We start from the raw sequence: 23,664 nt of genomic DNA, 5'->3' as shown, positions 1-23,664 counted from the left end.
GTCTTTTTTCGAATAAAATGTTGATTGATGGATTAGATCACGTTATGTAGAGAGTAAAAATTATTTTTATTATTAATTTAATTTTTTGTTATATAGAATATGGATTCACCTAAGTGATGCTAGTAAAGTATAAATGAGTACCGACTTTATTCTCCTATTTATGCCTTACACCAGCATTGTTAAGAATGAACTCAAGAGAACAGCAGAGAACGATCACGACTAAGAAAGCATACTGGGACATCCACAAAGCAGTAGATTCAGAGAAAAGGGAAGAATGCAAGTCAATGGTTGCAGACACGAGAAGAAATATAATATCATTAGCTGATATTTTTACATCAGAAATGCGGGATCTGTTGCAGACTGAAAAAACAGCAGATATAACCATGACCCAAAAAACTTTTTAGTGCTAAAGAACATGCATACAGGCTGCAAGTGAATTTAATCCTACTGGAGTTAACAAAATGGATATGGATAAAACACACAGAGGACCTGCTCTTCCCCATGTTGACATATAGATAGGATAATATTTTGGGATTTGTTCAGTGAGGTGTCTAAATTATATGGAGAATCATTACTTCATATCCTTCTGCACTAACTGCACAAGTTGAATATGCATTGTCTATACACATCACCGAGCAAAACCAATTGCTGCAAAAGAAAGAAATGAATATTTAGCAAGCCAAACATTCAAATTAATTTGAGAATGACTCACAGAGTAATATTCTGAGAGGAAAAAAAGAAATATACAAAGACAAAACTCACCACGACAGTCAGTTCTCAGCATACTATGATACACGATGGTCTGAAGTTGGGAAGGAAAGAAGTAGGGTGACCACACACAATAGCAAATGAATACAGTTGTGTCAAATCCCCATCTGCTTCATCCACAAGGACCACTTTACAGCCTCTAACATCTTATCGTTCTTTCTTAATGCAGAAATCAAGTTGGTATAGGTTATCCTGTCAGGCTCTATGCCATTTTCTCTCATTTCCTTGACCAAGACCACAGCATCTTCAACCATTCCAGCAATACCATATGCTTTTATTAATGTGTTATAGCCGCACAAATCAGGCCCAATTCCACTCTCTTTCAGTTCCATTAGCACACCAGAAACTTCATCAATCCATCCATGCTCGCCATAAATGTTAATTAGGATGTTGTAAGTGTAACGGTCAGAAGCATGATTAGAATCCTTCATCCACTGCAACACATTTCTAAACTTTTCCATTTCACCTTCTTTACCATAGACATCCAACATGCAATTGCAAGCTTCAAGAGAAACAGAAAAGCCATCAAATTGCATTTTCCTGACTGCAGCGGACATATTTTTCAAGTACTTATTTTTCCCATATGCAGCTATGATAGTATTGTAAGATACAGCATCAACTAAGCCCCGTTTCTTAGCCATCCAAAATACCTTTCTAGCCTTTTCAAATAGCCTAGATTTTCCATATGCATTGAGCATTACATTAAAGGTAACAGTGTTTGGCGCAAATCCTCGCTGAAGCATCTCATCAAAAAGCCGTGAAAGTTCATCAACTTGCAGTGCATTGGCACAGCAGTTTATAACACAGTTATACATTTCCTCATCCCAAATTTTGCCATTTTTCAACCCTTTATAATACAGATCAGCTAACTTGTCATTCATGCCACAACGCTGATAAATGCGAAGCATATCTCGTAGAAGATAAACATCAGGCACGATATTATTCTGTTCCTTCATCTCATCCAAAACTGCACAGGCGTCTTTCAAAGATCCAGACTTGGCATACATTCTTATTATAATGCTGAAGGCGATCATGTCCAGTTGAACTCCTGAAGTCTTCAACTCAGCATACAGCTTGTCAGCTTCAGAAAACATGCTCATACTACTGTATATGTCAATCATTGTGCAGAAAATATTCAAGTTGGGCACCCCAGCTTTAGGCATGCAAGTAAAAAGTTTGATGGCATTCTCAAGATGACCTATATCTTTGCAGGAACATATTAAGAGATGGTGTAAGTGGTTCTCGAATAGTGGATCCTCCCACTGCTTATCTCTTAGAACTTTCAGTGCATCATCTATCAAGCAATTTTTCACGAAAGCCGTCACAAGTATTGCACAAGATGTCTGATTTTTAAGAACATGGTCGTACAGGGAACCTTCCAAAATATAAGACATTTTATCCAGCCTATTAGCCTTCTCATATGCATTCATGACAACACCAAGGATGGAGGACTTTTGACAACCAATCATCATCATATCATGAATAGTTCTGATGGAACCCTCATCATCTTCATGTTTAGCTTGTAAATTTACCAACGTGTACAAGTTTGATGAATTAGGCTTGAAGCCCAACATTGTCAATTCCATATAGTTACGTTCTGCTAGCTTATAATTGCCTGCACGACCCCAACCTTCAATTAATGACCTATATGTTGTTTCATCAGGCTCCATACCAAGTTTTCTAAGGTTTTGGAACAAGAGTTCTGCCTCATCCATTCTTGATACTTTTCCATATCCAGTGATCATGGTGTTGTATGCAATTATATTGGGAGAAAAGCCAGCTTCTCGCATTGCGGACAAGACTTTTTCAGCATCATTCAACTTGCCCTGTTGACAGTAAGCATTGAGCAGAACCAACCAATTCTCAAAATTTAAAACCAATTCATCTTCTCTCAGAAAGCCAATAACATCTTCTGCTTTGTTATACAAGCCCATACGCGTATATATTGTGATCATAGCTGAATAAGCAGAATGGCACAAAAGTTTCAGATTCCTCATCTGAGAAAACGTAAATTCTGCCTCCTCAAGAAACCCATGCTTCTGGTAAAGGGACATCAGCATTCCAAAAGTAGCAATATTTGGTTGAACCTCATAATCCAACATCATCCGAAACCACCTTGTACTTAAATCCACAAGCCCCATCTTACAACAAGCATAAATAAGAGTATTAAAAGTCCGATAATCAAGCTCACAGTTGTATTTACTAACCATTCCCTTGATCATCGATTCTGCTCCATCCCAGTCTTCTTTTCTGCCTAAAACACGAAGAATTATATTACAAGCAATTACATTCTGCTTCAGTTTCCCATTAACTTTCATCCACTCAAAAAACCTCAAAGCTTGGTTATTATTGCTCTTCTCGAGCTGTTTTAAAATGGCATTGCAACGCTCCAAGCTTAACTCATTCCCAATATCATCAAAATCAAAATCAAAATCAACCACTGAATCACCCAAGACAAAAGCCGAATCATTTTGTTCATCTAAAACCACAGGTTTTTCTACACGTTTATAAGCATACCTGTTTCCACGCATGCCCGGCATCCGTTGGGTACGCTTATTGACAGTCTTAGATTCCCGCAACCTTTTCCAGATATTAAATCTTCCTTTATGAATATTTCTATAAATAACTGGGCTTCCCACCCCAATATCATCATTTTCACTACATTTCTCCAAGTTATCAACACCGGGATCCACTGTGGACTCGGACGCATGCGAACACTGACTTCGTAACCCAGAAACACTACGGTGCTTTAGTTTACCAAACGGATTCACAGTTAACGCCCCATACATATTCACATAACCCGAAAATAAAGAAATTGAAGTAAATTTTAAGGATTTCACACTTGAAGATAACTTATTGGAGTCGTAAGAGTTGTTATCAATAGTCAATGAGAGTTTCAGAGAGGCCATGGAAATTGGAATACCTCTACATGAATTACCTGATTGATCCTGGTTTAATCCAGCTGAAACAGGCGGTAGATTAGAGGCGGGAAGTACTCAGAGAGCGCACCTTTGATCAGAGAAGTTGAGTTTGAAGAGGAGGATAACTGCAAGTGGAGACAGTTCTTTGGATACATATTTTTCTTCTTTTTAATTAATTTTAGTTTTCTAATGTCAGATGTGTTTTTGCTAATATCTATTTTATTTTATTAAAAATCAATTCTATTTTATTAAAAATATAACATGATACATAAAAAAAAAATACCAACTTTTTCTTCCAACTTTACATACTAATATTACACTTTTTTTTTTTTATTTCAACTCACTTTTATTTTTATTTTTATTTTTTTATTTCAACCATTCAAATAACAATTTAGCCCCTCCATAATTTATAAAATTTCACTTTAATATATCGATAATGAAAAAAAAGACTGTACACGTAATGACTTGTGCAGAGTAACTAATGTTAATATATGGCTAAGAAAAATTCTCAAAAAAAAATATGGATAAGAAAAAGGTTTTTAGTCATTATACAACAAATTATTTCTTCAAATTAAATTAGTATCATATATATATTTATACAAAACACTCCCTGACAAAATAATAATAACTTTTCCTCGATATTTTATTATATCTCAACTCAAGAATTAAAATAAAAAGTGGATCTTTTATGAGACGATTCACAAATTATTATATGTGAAAGTAGTCAATTTTACCGATATTTACAATAAAAAATAATACTTTTAGCATAAAAATAATATTTTTTCATGGATAACCCAAATAAAAAATACATCTCACAAAATACGACTCGTGTTGCCTAAAATAAATGTCTAATGTTATTTGATTTTTTAAACTAAATATTTGCTTTGAACCTAAACAAATAGTCATTCTACTTCAACCAATAATTTTTCTTAAAATATTATACTAAAATTTTCGACTCGAAACTAAATAAAAATTACGTGTAATAGATTATATATATGTTTATATATACACACACACGTATGCACATGTATATTTTCCCTATTCTTCTTTCTTCGTTCCAACACTGCTACATTCCATGCTTTCTATACTTTTTGAAAACGTTTCATGTATCAACTGGTGCGATCCGACAAAAAAGTGCGCAGCAAATAGAAAAGAATCGAAAATCTTGGAAACCAATGGCATAAAGTCATCCGCTTGATTGATGTTCTTGAAATATATGTGGAACGAGCATAATTTCGGTCAAGTCATTGAAATCAACTATGATATTATCCAATCTACGAGTCACTGAATAGGTCAAGTTTTGGCATCGATTTTCCGGACAGAAAAGACTGGAAGAGAGTTAAAGCTTGTTTGGGTTTATGCAGTGCAACTTCATGCCCTGCACCTCTCACCGTAACAAATGTCAGACCGTCGTATTCTTGTGTCCATCCTCCTACCTGTAGCACAGATTTGGTAGACAAACGATAGAGATTAATTCAATTCCATTTTAAAATTCATTTATACGTCATAATATACAATTCAAGTGAAAAAGTTTGAGACATTTTGTTAAGAACCAATATGAAAAAAATATTGTCTTGAGGCAGATCAGGAGAGCAGAACAGTGCGATTCAAGTGAAGTCATGATGAAGCAATTAGCTTACAGTTGACTAATATCCAAGGCCAGGTGGATGAGGAAGCCATGAACAATACAACAATGATGGGGAAGGATCAACAACTGCTGAAACAACTCAACGGTAGCACAAAAATTATGTAGAAATCCAATACGACCCGCTGAAGTGAGGGCAGGATGAGTAGAATTTACTTGTCATTCTTGAAAAGAACTTTATTCAACCATTCCAAATGTGGCACTTGATGTTGGATACTGTAATTGAGATAATATTTTATATGGACGGAATGAAGTAAAATCTCTATCAAATTCCCTTTGTATTATTCTATTAATCTCTTTTATTTGCCCAATCCATTCTGGAGTTGAGGGGCATCCTTGAATTTTCCCCAATCTAATCAATAAATATGTGCTCCAGTTCTTTTGAGATAAGGTGGTGAAAATATTACAAACTTTTTGAAGCACATAGATTTATGCTTCAGTGAGATGTTCCTTCTATCTCCGTTAAGTGTAAATTTGAATGTAAGATAAATATGCCGAGTTTGGCTTTGTAAATCGAAATTTTAAAGTGGAATACACCAAACTGACCTGGCCATCATCATACCAAGCACGCCATGGACCAACTGTTGGAAGTTTTAGAGAATCTATACTGTATCTGGTTGATGCAACTGGAATAACAGCATCAGTATCCCCACTAAAAAGTTCAGAAAAACTTGTTAAAAAATTATTGCCAAAGGAACAGTTTGTGAGACCATAATTAGAGGTTACAAACATATGAAACTCAAACAGAAAGAAAATGTGTCATTCAAACTTGTAAAATATAGGATGCCACACAGAATTTTGATGTGATCATTTGAGGTAAAAGAATTTTGAGATGTACAACATTCTCTAGCAATGTGTATAAATCAATTTTCCAAAAAGGGAGCTCACGGGAAGTGAGCCAACAACAGTTATATTAACACATCCCTCTTAAGTTACAGGCCAAGAAACATAGGTCTGGCCAATGATAATCAATACTTCTAACAGGATGTAGTAACGAACAAGTTTGAAGATGAGAGAAAGAAAACCTGAAGATCCATATGCGAAGACCAGAACGTAGAAGCTCTCTGTAGACCTTCAACACTGATCTAGGAGAATCCTTCCAATTATCATATACCAGGTCACTGCAAAGAGAATGATCAAAGAAGAAAATCCGGTAAAAAGAATATGCATTGTATAGTTAATGGAGAAAACAAGCAAAATATTTTTAAGGCGAAAACAAGAAAATATTACAGTATTATGATCATTTCCAATCAGTTATAAGGCTTAGCAAGGTGTTGAGATTTTGAAAGCATCATCGTCATTCAACGGCAGAACCAGAAATATAACAAATGGGGAAAACTCGAAACCACGATATTTTTAGAATTTATGGGGTTCATTTCATTTCTATTTTTACTCTAGAAAAACATATGCATGTATGCAGAAAACTGTTAAGAGGAAGGGATCCTGTTGGCATGTTGTTCCACCACAAAACGACATTAGTTGAAGGATAATCAACATAAAACCACATAATCCCTAGAGAATAAGTAGAGATCATAAAGCTGACATATCTGATGTATCGCTCCCTCTCATTCAAAACAAATTTGTACCTGCAGGTTTCCCATTTAAAGGAAGGACTTTTATCTTGAACATGAAGAGCTCTTTGAACCTCAGGAAGATTGAAGTAGACGGTTGAATGCTTTTCTGTGCAGGGATCATATGCTATTCTGAGAATACCAAACTTCTATCACAGGAAAACAAATTTTATTAGGAACTTAATATATTTGAGGAAGACCAGTTCAATCGATAAAGCCTCTTCAAATAGTTCTCATGTCATGCTATCTGTTTTTAATCCCGATTCGGTACATCTTAGAGTCTAAAAAATTGCATTGTGTAAAGCACTGTATCACACAAGATTTAAAAGAACATGAACGCTGGGTACCCACAACAAATGCATATTTTTATGATGCTCGCGACCAAATATTGTCTCATCATACTGAATGTCAATACTGTTAAATGCAAACTTTTTTGTCATTTCATCTCACAAAATCAGAAAATTTTTGCAGTTCAATACTCTTAGACATCATTCTCTGAAAACCGAGGAAAATTGCAATTGCTGGAAGTACACTGTTGATTAAGCAAGAATCACCTAGAGTAATACAATTGGTCTCTTTCATGTGGTTCTTTTGGATCCCAAAGTAATTTTTCGCATAAAGTTAGTGTAATAATATCATGATTTATATTTTTTCATCTTTTTTTGTATCTCTTTTATTTTATATAAATAACGCTCCCTCTAATGATGATACAATCAAGAAAAGCATCAAGAATAGCTGCTTCTGGTCTTATTTAGAGTAGCTCTTGTCTTTTCGTTCACAACATACCCATCCTAACATTATTTACCGTATCAGTATCTTGATTTATACAAGTTTTCATCTTTTGTATATTTTTTAAAACATCACTCTCCAATGATGTAATTTTTATTTCCTACAATAATACTTAAATTTTAATATTTATAATTTAGTTTTGACACATCCAACGCTTGTGCACTATTGTTATTATGAATGAAACAGTGGCCGAGCCAGAGGAAGACTGGTAGGAATTGTAGCTTCGTTCCACCTTAAATTGTTGTTATAGGTTCTTATAATTTTAAAAAATGCACACACATAAATATGATCTCGTTCTCTCAAAATTTTTGAGTTTTGCTTTCACCTCTCCTCCCCCCGGTCATCGAACAAGGGCATTAACATTTGGTCAACCGGGCAAGATAGCAAAGCTAGAGATAAAAATGCCAAGAACACAAACGCATACCCTTTTTCCACTCTGTGGGTGGTTTGATCTGCTGAAATTGGCTTTGCAGGGAGGAGTATAGATACTATAAAGATCAATGTCTCCCATTTCTTCTTCAGCAATGTCTTGAACTTTCTCACAAAGTTCCGAGGAGTGTATGAATGACTGAAAGTCGCATACGATGTTCAACCGCTTGAAGGTCTGGTCGGAAATCAAACCAACTGACCACATGAACTCAAAGCGACCCAAATGGTCATGAAAATCGTCTGTCAGAGCATTTCCGACCTGCTTAAAGGATATGGATAATCTGAGAGGTTTTTTATGTTCACACAAGCATATAACTCTCATGCTAAAATTAAGAGGAGAAAAATAGTACCATGAAACCCTTCAGGTTGATGACTTTTTCTCCAGAGTTGTGGTTGTGTCGTACAATAGCTTGGCTTAGTTGAGGAACATAATGTCCTACACACGATGTAACAGTGAGAAATAATCATGGCATAAAGTCACATGTAACATATTAATGCACCAAACTTGATCACTACCTCCTTTCACATTCCTTGTTAGAATGGTATGTCAACGAACTTAAGGTTATGATTCATAAGTATATTCTGCATCACTCTAACTGCTGGGTTTTCAATTCACAAAACAAAAATTTGGAATCTTTTCTGACATCACTTGTTTTTTACAGAGTGTAAGCCACACTTTTTGCAGTCTTTTTAAGTCAACTAACATGAACTACGTGCGATGCACTGTTGACACTAATTATATATAATATGAATTATATAGAAAGTTAAAATTCAATCTCAAAAACTTATATTATTAGCAAATGATAATAAAAATAACATATAGAAAACAATATGGATTGAAAAAAACTCAAAAAAATGTTTATCCATCCACACACTAAATATTAGGGAGAGTAACAAAAAAAGACAATTTAGATGAAGATGAAATGATGCACAATATATAAATAATACTTCATATGTCAATTCAAATTTATAGTTTGCATCACAATCATCTGCTATCATTGCAATATCTCACTAAATGTATATCTTATAAATAAATAGTAAGAACAATAAGGAAAAAATGGATGACACGGCATTTTAAAAAAAAAACGACAACCAAACAAATAAATAAAATGAAATGTTCTCTCTTTCATTTGCACTTACTCATATGCAATTCTTTGAGAGAAATTTGATGCCAAAACTATGATACCAAATGCAATTTCAAGAAAATATCAAAATTTTCAATCTTAAGCCCTTAATAATTTATAAATACTGAAAACAACAATTGCAATAAAGTTCAGCCTTTGTGAGTTTCAAAAAAATTAAAGAGAGAAATAATGGTTATAGAAAGAAATAATTTATTTTTTAAAAATGAAATAGAATGAAATATGATATAATTAAATATTATAATGAAAGAAAGAGAAGGGAAGAAAGTCAAAAGCACATAAACATAACTATAAAATATGGTTAATTAGTATTAATTATTAATTATTGACTAAATGTGAAATTACCACATATGTTAATTGATGATGAAAATAAGTGAAGGGTAATTATGTTCATTCACAATCGAAAAACTTTTCCATTATCTACACTCTTATTATGCAATTCTTTGAGATAAATTTGATGCCAAAACTATGATACCAAATGCAATTTAAATGAAATATCAAAATTTTCAATCATAAGCCCTTAATAATTTACAAATACTTCAAACAACAATTGCAATAAGGTGGAGCCTTGGTGAGTTTCAAAGAAATTAAAGAGAAAAAAATGATTATAGAATGAAATATGACATAATTAAATATTATAATGAAAGAAAGACAAGAGAAGAAAGTCAAAAGCACATAACCCTAACCATAAAATGTGGTTAATTAGTATTAACTAATTGACTTCATTATCAATTACCACATATGTTACTTGATAATGAAAATATGTAAACATGTGAAGAGTAATTATATTTTTCACAATCGGAAAACTTTTCCATTATCCACACTCTTATTATGCAATTCTTTGGGATAAATTTGATGTCAAAACTATGATATCAAATGCAATTTAAAGAAAATATCAAAATTTTCAATCACAAGCCCTTAATAATTTACAAATACTCCAAACAACAATTGCAATAAGGTGGAATCTTTGTGAGTTTCAAAGAAATTAAAAGAGAATAAATGGCTATAGAATGAAATAATTTTTTTAAAAAAAATTAAATAGAATGAAATATGACATAATTAAATATTACAATGAAAGAAAGACGAGGGAAGAAAGTCAAAAGTACATAACCATGACCACAAAATGTGGTTAATTAGTATTAATTGATTGACTAAATGTTAAATCATCACATATGTTACTTGATTTGACATATGTTACTTGATAATAAAAATAAATAAACATGTGATTTATGTCAGTTCACAATTGGAAAACTTTTTCATTATCCACACTTTTATTATGCAATTCTTTGAGAGAAACTTGATGCCAAAACTATGATACCAAATGCAATTTCAAGAAAATATCAAAATTTTCAATCATAAGCCCTTAATAATTTACAAATACTCCAAACAACAATTGTAATAAGATAGAGCCTTTGTGAGTTTCAAAAAAATTAAATAGAGAAAAAATTGGTTATAGAATGAAATAATTTTTAAAAAAAAAATTAAATATGACATAATTAAATATTATAATGAAAGAAAGACATGGAAAGAAAGACAAAAGCACATAACCATAAAATGTGGTTAATTAATATTAATTAATTGATTAAATGTGAAATTACCACATATGTTATTTGATAATGAAAATAAATAAACATGTGAAGAGTAATTATGTCCGTTCACAATTGGAAAACTATTTCATTATCCACACTTTTATTATGCAATTCTTTGAGAGAAACTTGATGCCAAAACTATGATACCAAATGCAATTTCAAGAAAGTATCAAAATTTTCAATAATAAGTACTTAATAATTTACAAATACTCCAAACAACAATTCTAATGAGGTGGAGCCTTTGTGAGTTTCAAAAAAATTAAAAAAAGAAAAATTGGTTATAGAATGAAATAATTTTTTAAAAAAAAATGAAATAGAATGAAATATTACATAATTAAATATTATAATGAAAGAAAGACAAGGGAAAGAAAGTCAAAAGCACATAACCATAACCCTAAAATGTGGTTAATTAGTTAATTAATTGACTAAATGTGAAATTACCACAAATGTTATTTGATAAGTTCGCAATCGAAAATTTTTCCATTATGCACACTTTTTTAGATATATAGATTCATAGACAACTTAGAAATTGTGATTGGAAAATATATTTTAAGAGTGAAATTAAGAACCGGTGACTCTCAGTGGTGGAATTGATTTCACCTAAAGGACAGAACAATTATGCCTATTACCTAAAAATTTTCCCTTTTATCCCCTACAGTTGTCTTCCTTTAATTTATTCCCCTGTTCTTACTTTCCATCTATCTTATCATTCCCTGTTTCCGACATCAAATTGTCAAATCATACTTCGAAAAAGCATTGTCTTGAGAATTTCTGTTATGAAGCTACTACTGTTTTTCACAAGCATATGGTTACTACAGGATCCACGGGCAACAACAGTGGTCATAATTTACTCAAGTTCATTTCACAATTGTCTTTAGAGTGGCAAAAATTTTAAACCTGGCTGCAAATCAATTTTTCTCATTTTTTTTCACAAAATTATGGGCAAGTAAAGCTTAATCAACACAGAAAACTTTAGCAGAAAACCACTGGATCTATCTGCCACTTAAAAAACTGAAGTAGCACTTTGCCACTTGTCCCTTTTTCATTTAATAATGGAGTGTTTGCAATGTGGAGAAAATTTTACTGTCAGTCCGTCCTTCTATGCTAACAAAAGGCATATCTTCAAGTGCTGAGTATGCACTTTTATGCATGCACCAAAGTACATTTGATAAGTGATTTCTACTGTAATAAAGAGCATGGATAACTAACTAATGCTGCAGTGGTTACCATCAATATCAACACTTGTTAAAGAAAACAACATACAGAAGTCAATTAGACAACAAACTTTTGATTGCATGCTTAACAAATGAAGGCCACCTACATGTAATAAGAAGCTCTAATACAACAAGACACCTATAGCTCCCCAAGGACAGCAATAAAAATAATTAAGAAATTCCACAATTTCATATCAAATTATGATGAAACTCACTGATAAAATTAAAATGTACAATGAAGGACAAGACATTCATCTAAACCATCTTACGGAAAAAACACATAAACACCCAATTGGATGCCTAAGCTTGACATGAACGAATTATGTAATCGATAAATTAAGTTAATATAGATTGACATCCAATTAATAAGGAAGTGAATGAGATTTCTCTGACATTTTTATCGAGCTATGCCCAAAGTGCAACCTAATATTTGATGTTCATTTCATAACAACTTTCAACTCAAGAAATAATAATGTGATTGCAATTATTTATTATCTATTGTGGTTTCTCTAGACAAGTCATTTGATGCCCTATTTACTATTACCCAGATTTATGTTATTTCTTCTTATTACAAGCAGGAAAGCTTTCCATAGGCAATAAATTCGATTTCTGAGATAATCCATTTCATAACTTTCATAAACCAATTATATTCCATGTTGCAGGCAATAAAAGAAAATCTAATATATTAATCATCTATATAAAAAAACAAACATAAGAAGGAAACAAACTGGTAATACGAAGAAACAAACTGGTAATACGAAACTTTTCATAGTTCCAATTCCTTATACTTTAGCGTAAAAATAGCCAAATGACAGTTCATAGGATAAGCACACTTCGAGGAAATATATGGCCACTGACCAGCGTAGCTCTCTCCTGTAATGTAGAAATCGTTTTCTTTGTACTGTGGAAAACGATCAAACCACTGCAATAAAAATTCTAGGTTTTCAGCAGCTGCAATGTAAGAAATTGAAATCAAGTTTCTGGATGAATCTACATAGATTAGAACAACGAAGATAACAGAAAAAAGGCTCAAGCAGAAAAATGTACCCGTCCTTTCATCACCATTACTCAACAAGTCAGATGAAGTGTTTGAATATGAAAAGCCCACTCCAACTGGAGAGTCCAGAAACAAAATATTTGCCACTGCAAAATCAAAAAACAAATAGGAAAAATTCTCATTATAATTTATTATCATGTATTCCTATATGCTATTCTAGGAATTTTTCGTTATTACACTTTAAAGAAAAAAATCAACTCAGAAATCATTAATAACTAAATTTCAGCAATAGAATAATAGAAAAACAAAATGAATGTCAAGAACAGGGTAAAGGATGCTAAAAGATAGAATTTGATAATGCAGTGAAATGCATAGTAGTTTTAGATTCTGAAACTCGAAGGTGTAAAATGATTATCATTCCATGAAGGAAGAAATTACCAACTAACCAAGGCATTAACTGGGTGATCATAAAATTTCAACTCTAAAAAATAATAATAACATAGAAAAGTCAGACCAGTTGTTGATAGCATTCAATTTGCCATCGGCTCAAAATTATGCAGTCTGTGATTAAATAGTCCTCAACCACCTATTTTTCTCAAGAAAATGAGTGAAACCATTAATCATTTTCAGAGATATTGAGTTTTCGTTTTTTGTAGGGGTTATGAAGGGTGGACGTTTCTAAGTTCATTTTCAGACTAGAAAGCAGCTGTCTACCAACAGATTCAATTACTAGTATTTTCGAAGGTGCGATGCCAAAAATATACCTTCATTCCAAGAATAAGGGTTCAAATAAAGGCTCTTTCCATCTTTCTCTATGTGGAAAGGTCCAATCTCCTCGGCCAGTCCAAATGCAACTGATGAACATCCAGGACCTGAAATCTCCAACAGGATAACAAAGATATATGATTTTCACAAAACCATATTTATATTATGAACTTAACAGCCAAACACATGAGCAATAAAAACAATTCAAATTTCATTTCAGAAAAAACAAGCTCCAAACAAAACACAGAGCATCACTCCTCCCTTTGACTAATCGGCAGAGATGGCCCTTAAGTCGTCGTCTCTTTTTACTCATAAATGAGCCACAGCCAAAATTCTTCATATATATCCCCTCAAAAAACAACACATTTAAAATCAAACAGCACCTTCTTTGAGGGTAACAAAAGAAAATAGAGAGATTTTGACCTCCATTAAGCCAAAGAACAAGAGGCTTCGAAGAAGGGTCCTCCACAGCCTCAAAGAACCAATAAAACAGCGCTCGTCCAGACTCCTTGTTAGTAGTCACGTACCCTGAATAGCTTGCAAAACTAACATTGAAACTCTGTCCCGGAAGATCCAATACCTTATCCAGCTGCTGCCGATTAGATGGGTCGGAAGAAAAACTACCCCTGCAACTTACCAAATGGAGCTTGGCTACAGATAGTAGGAAGAAAATATAGACAACCAAATCGAAAGTTGACATCTTTTTAGGGTTCTTCTTCAAAATGGTTGATTCGCAAGGAAATGTCAGTGGCACGCCCCAAGAAAGCAGGGAGCGTCATACATTTTAGGGGTAACCGACCAATCACTCCATCTTCTTTATTGGTTTTTGTTTTTTGTTTGTTACGAAAACGCACGTGCGTAATAATAATAATTTCAGACTTAAAAGGAAATATATCATTTCTCAATTAAAAACCAAAAGGACCATAAAAATTTTTACGAAAAAAAATGATAATATATATAACCTTGTGTTTTTTTTTATTTTAAGCAAAAATAAAGAACATTCATTTTTTATATTTATATCCAGATTTTATTTTAAAAAGTGAAAGAATATCAAATAAAAATATTGTTTAATAATATTATCATTATCGTTATTTGGCATGTGTAATTTTTGTTTTTGAAAAAAGAGTTTTTATAACTTACAAGTTTCACACAAATTGGTGGAAGAAGTATGTTTTCCCCTTCTTTAGAATTGTTGGTTTTTCCGATTTTTTTGTTTAACATTTGTATTAGTTAGTTAAAATAAGAGGATTATAAATTTAAATTTAATTTAGCGTAGGTTTTTTGTGAAACAGTCTCACGAGTCTTTATCTGTGAGACGGGTCAACCATATCTATATTCACAATAAAAAGTAATACTATTAGCATAAAAAATAATATTTTTTCATTGATGACTCAAATAAGATATTCGTCTCACAAAATACGACCCGTGAGACTGTCTCATACAAATTTTTGACCTTTAATTTAATTTCATATTGGTTTAGTTAAAGTAATATATGGTGTGACTTCGTGATACCAAACTAAATTTACATATATAACTATCATTAAAAATATCATTTTTCATAAAAACTCTGATAAGACCGTCTCATGGGTAAAGTTTGTTAGACATCCTTCAACCCGACCTAATTCATAAAAAAAATTAGTATTTATGTCAAATGTATCAATCCGTCTCGTTGATATATATTCGTGAGACCGTCCCATAAAAAACTTACTCATTGCCCTTGTGCTAAATCAATTTGTTGTGATCATGCGACACCAAACTAATTTTACACATCCAACCTACTCTGTAGACAAAAACCTACACACAAAAGGGACTAACTAAATTATTTTTTAACTTATCTATAATTCTCACATCTTGTGTACTTTTTAAAATCTTGAAATTTCTGATATCGTTTTATCTTTATCCGAGATTTTGAATATTTAATTATTATATCACTCAGGAAAATATGGTACAAAAGTCATGGATTTTTTTTAAAAAAATATTTAGAATTAAATTTATGATTATATCTCATATGAGACGGTTTCACATATCAATATTCGTTAAACTGGTCGACCCAATCTATATTCAGAGTGAAAAATAATATTTCGATTTTAAAAAAATATTTTTTCATAAGTCGAGCCGGATAAGAATTTGTCTCACAAAATTAACACATAAAACGATCATATAAGAGTTTTTGTACTCGTGCAAAGAACACTGGTTTTTATTATTTTCAAGCGTGGCCAAGATTGAGGAAAAGAACGAAACTTAAATTGTTTTCAAAGTATAAAAACACGTGAGAAACATATAATAGAAATTAATTAAAATAAAATAAATAACATTGAAATAAATCGTTAAAGAAAAACTCATAGAAAAAAATCAATGTAGCCCGATAAAATGTTACAAATTTTAGGCAAACGCGAATACGTGGATTCAGGTGTGCAATTGTCATTCAATAAAATCTAAAAATTATTTTACTGGAACATTATCTGTATCATGAACAAACGTAAAAAAAAAAATTAAATACTCAATGAAAACATCATGATACTCAAATTATTGACTGCATAAAGGCGAGTGCTCATCTTTAGATGAGTATTGATGTGAAATGATGCAACATTATACAAAGTTTAAGTAGGATGAGAAATTAATATTTACATTAAAATTATTATTTGTAATTATTTAATTTTTATTTTCATTTTTTTAGTACCGTGTTCTCGTACTCAAGATGTAAATTGTAAGGACCGTGTATCATATTATCGAATATCCTATGTGATTATCGATAATTCATGAATTTGATATGTGAATATGCAATTGATGTATATCATGACAATGAAATTGAGAAAATGAATATTGAATATGAGTTGACGTTGTAAGAGCTCGAGTGGAGAAGCCGGACGCCAATATAGTACAAAAGTCAATATTTGTACAGAACATGTGGCGCCCGAGCGGTAGGAAATGACCGCCCGAGCGCCAGGATATATAAAATGTATGTTCGGGCAGAACATGCCGCGCCCGAGCGGTAATTTGTGACCGCCCGAGCGCGGTGCAATTGTTAGCCGGTGGCAGAATGTCTCGCGCTCGGGCGCGAGAATTCTACCGCCCGAGCGCGGTAAGCGGTGGAAGATAAGTATGAGTTTGTTGTACGTTTTCTTCATTTGATTTCGACAGCTTCGCGAGAGACACGAGAGAATTCCGATTTTCTTCGTCTACATCGACTTCGAAACGCTGTCTAAACGCGAAACAAATTATATATTTGTGATCTTCGCGTCGAGGGCTTCTGTCTGAGGTAATTTTCTTCTAGTTCCAGCAGCTCTAAATATCAAAGTGCTGGAATAGCATGTATTTGAAGTTGAATTTCCTATATGTAGTAGAATAACCGACAAGAAACTCATATTCGAAGTCGGAATTGAATTATGATATGATTTGGATTTGATATGGATTTTTGAAGTTTCAAATGATATTTGAAACTCATATTAATGATTTTGGACTATGTTATTGATTGAAATGAGTATGTTATTGATGTAGATAAAGTGTAATATCAATATCTTCAGGCTACATCAACTGGAAACGAAGAATTGAGGTATGTTGCGACCGGATAACATACGACAGGTATCTGTATTATATGATATATGTCGGATTGATTTGATTGATTGGAATGAGATTATGTGTCTATATGTCTTATTTGCTGATTGATGTGGCATACATGACATTGAGATTGAGATATCGATGTATAAAATAAATGTTTTGTTAACACACATCATTTTATGCATACATCGATACATGACATGCACGTTGAGCTATGATCCTTGGATACCTTGATATGATTGGATTGGATTCCGGGGTTTGTGAACACAATCGCTATGCCGGTATTATATGACCCGTAAAACATAGACAATTGTGGCCCCATATGATTGGATATGAGATTTGGGATTTGATGGCGCTTTGCCGACGCTATCATACGAGTATCCCATATTGGCCGGTGTGCCAGCTCGAGCATTGATTTGATAGCGATTCGATTGATTCTGACATGTGCTCAGTGGATGGGCATTTGACCTGATACCTCCACGACATACATGCATTGCATACCATATATCATTGTTTAGATACTTGTGGTATATATGATTGGTTGTTCCATACGGAGCTTTGTTCACCCCCAAGGGAGGCTGTTATTGTCTTTGTGTGTGGACAAGGGCAGGTACTCCAGGATATCAGGAGACCGGATAGGGTACTTCTGGAGGGAGTCACAGTTTGAGTTGAGATTTATGTTTTGTTCCCAGTATATATGTATATGTATCTATATACCGGGGCATGTCCCGAGGATATGAGTTGTTTGTATATGATTGGTGTTGATTACGTGTGGGCATGTTTATGACGTGAGATGAAATGCTATTTTTAGTATTCAAATAAAATGATTTGGGCTCATTGTAAAGAAAATTTAAACTCGTTTTCCGCTGTAATTAGTTAACCCTAATCAGATTGCATTATAATAACGATTAGGAGTTAAGGGCCCCACGCTAGATGGTATCAGAGCATAGCTGGGAATGCTCGATTGAGTCTTGTGTACACTTGAATAGGCACAAATGAATTGTGCGTATGTGTTTGATTTATTTGTATTACTTGCTCCTACTTGATTTGATTCGAGTAGGTATTTGATGAGATTGATGATATGAGATGATGAGATTATGAAATTGTTATTGATTTGTGATATTCATCTTTTGATTTGTAGATGGATCACACAAATGAAACTGCGAGTAGCAGTACTGAGAGGATTGTTGGGCAATTTGAAGGGTTGTCCATGGATGTAGTGATGGCTCGATTCCAGGATCTAAAACCACCGAGGTTCTTTGGCACTGAGAGTGCTGAAAGAGCTGAGGCCTGGCTGAAGGATATCGAGCACTTGTTTAATATTGTTGAGTATTCCAAGGCTCGGAGAATGAAACTTGCTTTGTATCAGCTAAAAGACCGAGCTAAATCTTGGTGGGAAGCCGCTGAGATTGGATTGAAAGAAGCCGGGATTGAAGTCACCTGGGATGTCTTCAAGGCCCAGTTTTTGGAGCAGTATTCCCCTCCATCCTATTATACTGCTCAGGAGAATGAATTCAATAATCTGCAGCAGGGAACGATGTCTGTTGCAGAGTATGCTTCACAATTTTCTACTCTGTTGAAGTATGCACATCACGTAGCTGGGAATGCGAGGACAAAATATAACAGGTTTGTAAATGGATTACATCCTGCTATATATACTTATGTTGTTTCTGGATTGCCTACCAGCTACGCAGAGGCAGTGGAACGAGCCAAGGCAGCCGAGGCTGGACTTAGGAGAGGAGGTCCACAGTATACTCCTCCATCTCCGGTGTCAGCCCAGCAGCCTACTTTGCGGCCGAGAGGTAAGAAGTTCAAGAAGACTGGTTCTGCTTCTTCGTCTTCTTCGAGCTCTAGTGGATCACAGCGAGGGAGTCCTGTGATTGCTCCCTACTGTAGTCATTGTGGAGGCAAACATACTATCGAGCAGTGTCGAGGTATGTTTGGCACTTGTTATCAATGTGGGCAGGAAGGCCATTTCTCTCGAGTATGTCCGAACAGGGGTACGACTTCTGCTCAACCCCAGCCAGGATTTAGAGGTGGCCTTGGTGTGACGAGACCAACTGTTCCTGTTCCATCGTTTCAGCAGTCAAGTGTCCCACGATATCGAGGACCGGGTGGTCAGAGTGCCCAAGTTCCTCCTCAAGTGAGAGTGTACGTCATGACTGAGGATCAAGCGAGAGAAGCTCCTGGAGGCGTGATTGCAGGTATTTGCACGCTTTGCGATTATCCTGCACGTGTTTTATTTGATACATGAGCATCTCATTCATTCATATCTCATGCATTTGTTGCATCTCACGATATTGAGTGTATCCCGTTGTATGATACTTTGTCGATAGCCACGCCAGCAGGGAGGATTATTTTGTCTGAAAGAGTTGTGCATAATTGTGTATCGATATATGAGGATAATGTGGTATTTCTGAATTTGATTGTCCTCCCAATGCACGACTTTGATTGTATTGTTGGCATTGATATCTTGCCAACAAATCGAGCTACTGTTGATTGTTGTCATGTAGTGATTCGATTTCGACCGATTGATGGACCCAAGTGGAATTTTTATTGCAAGGGTTCCCAAGCCAAAATTCCATTGGTATCTTCCTTGGAAATGTCCCGATTGTTGACTAGCGGAGATGAAGGTTATCTTATCTACGCTATTGATATTTCGAAGAAGGAGTCTTCTTTATCTGAGATTCCTGTTGCGAAATAATTCCTAGATGTATTTCCCGATGAGATTCCTAATTTTCCTCCTCATCGAGAAGTTGAGTTTAGTATTAATCTTATGCCAGGGACTGCTCCCATATCTAAAGCTCCATATCACATGGAACCTCTGGAATTGAAAGAATTGAAAAAACAATTGCAGGATCTTCTCGATAAGGGATATATTCGACCGAGTGTATCGCCTTGGGGAGCTCCAGTTTTATTTGTTCGAAAGAAAGATGGTACGATGCGAATGTGTATTGATTATAGGCAACTGAATCGGGCTACTGTGAAAAACAAGTACCCACTTCCTCGTATTGATGATTTATTTGATCAGCTTCAGGGTACTTCTGTATACTCGAAGATTGATCTTCGTTCTGGGTATCATCAAGTACGAGTTCGAGAAGAAGATGTGCCCAAAACTGCTTTTCGTATGAGGTATGGCCACTATGAATTCTTGGTTATGCCTTTTGGTCTCACGAATGCTCCTGCTATCTTTATGGATTTAATGAATCGTGTCTTCCGAGATTATCTTGACCGATTCGTTATCGTCTTTATTGATGATATTCTGGTATATTCGAAATCGAAAAAGGAGCATACTGAACATTTGAGACTGGTACTTCAAACTCTTCGTACTAGTCATTTGTATGCTAAATTGTCCAAATGTGAATTCTTGATGGACAAAGTGATATTTTTGGGCCACGTCATTTCGATACATGGCATATCTGTTGATCCTGCGAAGGTCGAAGCTGTATTGAATTGGCCGAGACCTACGAATGTTCCTGAGATCCGTAGCTTCATGGGTTTGGCTGGATATTATCGTCGTTTTATTGAAGTATTTTCGAAAATAGCTAAACCTATTACTCAACTGACACAGAAGAATCAGCGATTCATTTGGTCAGATGAATGTGAAGCTCATTTTCTTGAATTGAAGACGAGATTGACCACAGCACCTGTGCTTACTATTCCTTCAGGTACCTGAGGATTTGTGGTGTGTACAGATGCGTCTGGTAAAGGTTTGGGTTGTGTTCTGATGCAACATGGCAAAGTGGTTGCTTATGCGTCTCGTCAATTGAAATCTCATGAAACACGTTATCCTGTTCATGATCTTGAATTGGCCGCCATTGTGTTTGCATTGAAGATCTGGCGCCATTATTTGTACGGAGAAAAGTTTGTTATATATTCGGACCATAAAAGTCTGAAATATCTCTTTTCTCAATCTGATTTGAATATGAGGCAACGCAGGTGGATGAATCTCTTGAAGGACTTTGATTGTGAGATTCAATATCACCCTGGATCGGTGAATGTTACTGCGGATGCCCTTAGTCGGAAAGTTTATGATTCTGTTTTAGCCTCTGTTTGTGTCGCCAAAGTACACGAGGATATATGTACTTCTGGCTGTACTTTTCACTCGAATTGGAATTCTGTCACTGTCTCAGCATTGCAAATTGAGCCGAACTTGATATCTAAAATACGAAAGGCCCAACGAAGCGATACTCAGATCCAAAAGTCGAAAGAACTGGTATCTGCTGGACATCAGTCTGGATTTCAGATTTCTTCTGATGGTTCTTTACGACTTAATGGTCGGCTGGTAGTTCCTGATAATTCTGATTTGAAATTTGCCCTTCTTCGAGAAGCACATTGTAGCAAATACAGTATTCACCCTGGAGGTCGAAAGATGTATTTGACATTGAGACCTCAATTCTGGTGGAAACGTATGAAGAAGGACATTGCTGAGTTTATTTCGAAATGTCTTGTCTGCCAGCAAGTAAAAGCCGAGAGAATGAAACCGGGAGGATTGCTCCATAGTCTTGAAATCCCGAAATGGAATTGGGAACATATTGCTATGGATTTTGTGACTCATTTACCTCGTTCGCCCAAGGGCTGTGATGCTATTTGGGTGATTATTGATCGGCTTTCGAAATCTGCGCATTTCATTCCGTATGAACGGACTTATTCTTATAAGAGAATGGCCCGTTTATACATTGAGAATGTTGTGAGACTGCATGGTGTGCCAGTCTCGATTGTATCTGATCGTGATCCCAGATTTGCTTCTAAATTCTGGGGTAGTTTTCAGGAGGCGATGGGTACGCGTTTGGCTATGAGTACTGCTTATCATCCTTAAACTGATGGCCAGACCGAGCGTACGATTCAAACGTTAGAGGATATGTTGCGTGCTGTTGTGATGGACTTCAGAATGGGAGGGCAAGATGCCTTACCATTGGTCAAATTTTCTTATAATAATAGCTTTCAGACGAGTATCGGTATGGCACCGTTTGAAGCTCTATATGGGAGACGATGTAGATCACCGTTATTCTGGGATGAAATTGGTGATAGACAATTGACTGGACCTGAAATGATACAGGAAATGAACGATAAGGTTCAGTTGATTCGGCAGCGGATGAAAGCTGCTCAGGATCGTCAAACGAGTTATGCGAATAAACGAAGACGACCCTTGGAATTCCAGAAAGGTGACAGAGTGTTTTTGAAAATATCTCCCTTTAGAGGCACTGTTCGATTTGGCATGTGAGGGAAATTATCTCCTCGTTATGTTGGTCCATACGAGATTCTGGATCGAGTTGGTGATCTTGCATATCGATTGGCATTGACACCAGCTCTATCTGCCTTTCATGATGTGTTTCATGTTTCTATGCTGAGGAAATATGAACCAGATCCATCACATGTGCTTGCACCTGATGAGGTTGAACTTGATCCTTCTCTTTCCTATGTCGAACAACATGTTCGAATTATGGATCGAAAGGAAAAGATATTGAGAAATAAATCGATTCCTTTAGTACGAGTGCAATGGACACGACATGGTGTTGAAGAATCAATGTGGGAATTGGAGAGCAAGATGCGAGATTCGTATCCGCATTTGTTTGATTCTATGACATATGTTCCATTGTATTCGATGTATTCTGATCCTTTTACTGATTTTAGTTTTGATATGTACTATAACTGATAACATATATATGTTTGCCAATGTTATGTATATAGAGATGTTTGAGATTTCGAGGACGAAATCTTTTAAGTGGGGGAGAAATGTAAGTACCGTGTATCATATTATCGAAAATCCTATGTGATTATCGATAATTCATGAATTTGATATGTGAATATGCAATTGATGTATATCATGACAATGAAATTGAGAAAATGAATATTGAATATGAGTTGACGTTGTAAGAGCTCGAGTGGAGAAGCCGGACACCAATATAGTACAAAAGTCAATATTTGTACAGAACATGTGGCACCCGAGCGGTAGGAAATGATCGCCCGAGCGCCAGGATATATAAAATGTATGTTCGGGCAGAACATGCCGCGCCCGAGCGGTAATTTGTGACCGCCCGAGCGCGGTGCAATTGTTAGCCGGGGGCAGAATGTCTCGCGCTCGGGCGCGAGAATTCTACCGCCCGAGCGCGGTAAGCGGTGGAAGATAAGTATGAGTTTGCTGTACGTTTTCTTCATTTGATTTCGACAGCTTCGAGAGAGACACGAGAGAATTCCGATTTTCTTCGTCTGAATCGACTTCGAAACGCTGTCTAAACGCGAAACAAATTATATATTTGTGATCTTCGCGTCGAG

At 35.0% G+C, this 23,664-nt stretch overlaps 2 protein-coding genes across 5 annotated transcripts; both read right to left on the bottom strand.

Annotated features, from left to right (window-relative positions):
- Positions 1-277: 277 nt before the first annotated feature.
- On the bottom strand, positions 278-3,859 carry LOC142529165 (pentatricopeptide repeat-containing protein At4g30825, chloroplastic). 3 transcript variants are annotated; one of them, XM_075634630.1, is made up of 4 exons: positions 3,707-3,855; positions 3,286-3,515; positions 763-3,022; positions 278-648 (listed from the first exon to the last, which is right to left on the bottom strand). In XM_075634630.1, exons 2-3 carry the CDS (start codon positions 3,476-3,478, stop codon positions 864-866), a joined length of 2,352 nt encoding a protein of 783 aa, XP_075490745.1. In that variant the 5' UTR covers positions 3,479-3,515; positions 3,707-3,855; the 3' UTR covers positions 278-648; positions 763-863. The 3 variants fall into 3 exon arrangements, with proteins under 3 accessions (XP_075490745.1, XP_075490736.1, XP_075490727.1); XM_075634621.1 differs by having other exon boundaries at positions 763-3,515; XM_075634612.1 differs by having other exon boundaries at positions 763-3,859.
- A 1,006-nt stretch (positions 3,860-4,865) lies between these two features.
- LOC142529178 (serine carboxypeptidase II-2) lies at positions 4,866-14,657 on the bottom strand. Of its 2 annotated transcripts, none has more exons than XM_075634647.1 (10): positions 14,254-14,657; positions 13,830-13,937; positions 13,116-13,211; positions 12,927-13,019; positions 8,474-8,559; positions 8,119-8,382; positions 6,921-7,051; positions 6,360-6,455; positions 5,881-5,986; positions 4,866-5,125 (listed from the first exon to the last, which is right to left on the bottom strand). In XM_075634647.1, the coding sequence occupies exons 1-10, from the start codon at positions 14,528-14,530 to the stop codon at positions 4,964-4,966; spliced, it is 1,419 nt and encodes a 472-aa protein (XP_075490762.1). In that variant the 5' UTR covers positions 14,531-14,657; the 3' UTR covers positions 4,866-4,963. The 2 variants fall into 2 exon arrangements, with proteins under 2 accessions (XP_075490762.1, XP_075490757.1); XM_075634642.1 differs by having other exon boundaries at positions 6,921-7,054; positions 14,254-14,655.
- Between the last annotated feature and the right edge of the window lie 9,007 nt (positions 14,658-23,664).

The sequence above is a fragment of the Primulina tabacum genome, chromosome 2, assembly GCF_025594145.1.
Source record: "Primulina tabacum isolate GXHZ01 chromosome 2, ASM2559414v2, whole genome shotgun sequence".
In the NCBI taxonomy this organism is placed as follows: domain Eukaryota; kingdom Viridiplantae; phylum Streptophyta; class Magnoliopsida; order Lamiales; family Gesneriaceae; genus Primulina; species Primulina tabacum.
Note: the sequence above shows the minus strand (reverse complement) of the source record. Positions and strands in the feature narration are given on the sequence as shown.

Coding starts and splice junctions, on each gene's coding strand:
- LOC142529165 (XM_075634612.1), bottom strand. CDS start 3,677: ATGGCCTCTCTGAAACTCTCATTGACTATTGATAACAACTCTTACGAC.
- LOC142529178 (XM_075634642.1), bottom strand. CDS start 14,530: ATGTCAACTTTCGATTTGGTTGTCTATATTTTCTTCCTACTATCTGTA. Junction 6,456..6,920: donor TTTAAATGGGAAACCTGCAG/GTACAAATTTGT, acceptor TTCTCTTTGCAG/TGACCTGGTATATGATAATT. Junction 5,987..6,359: donor CTTCGCATATGGATCTTCAG/GTTTTCTTTCTC, acceptor TGAACTTTTTAG/TGGGGATACTGATGCTGTTA.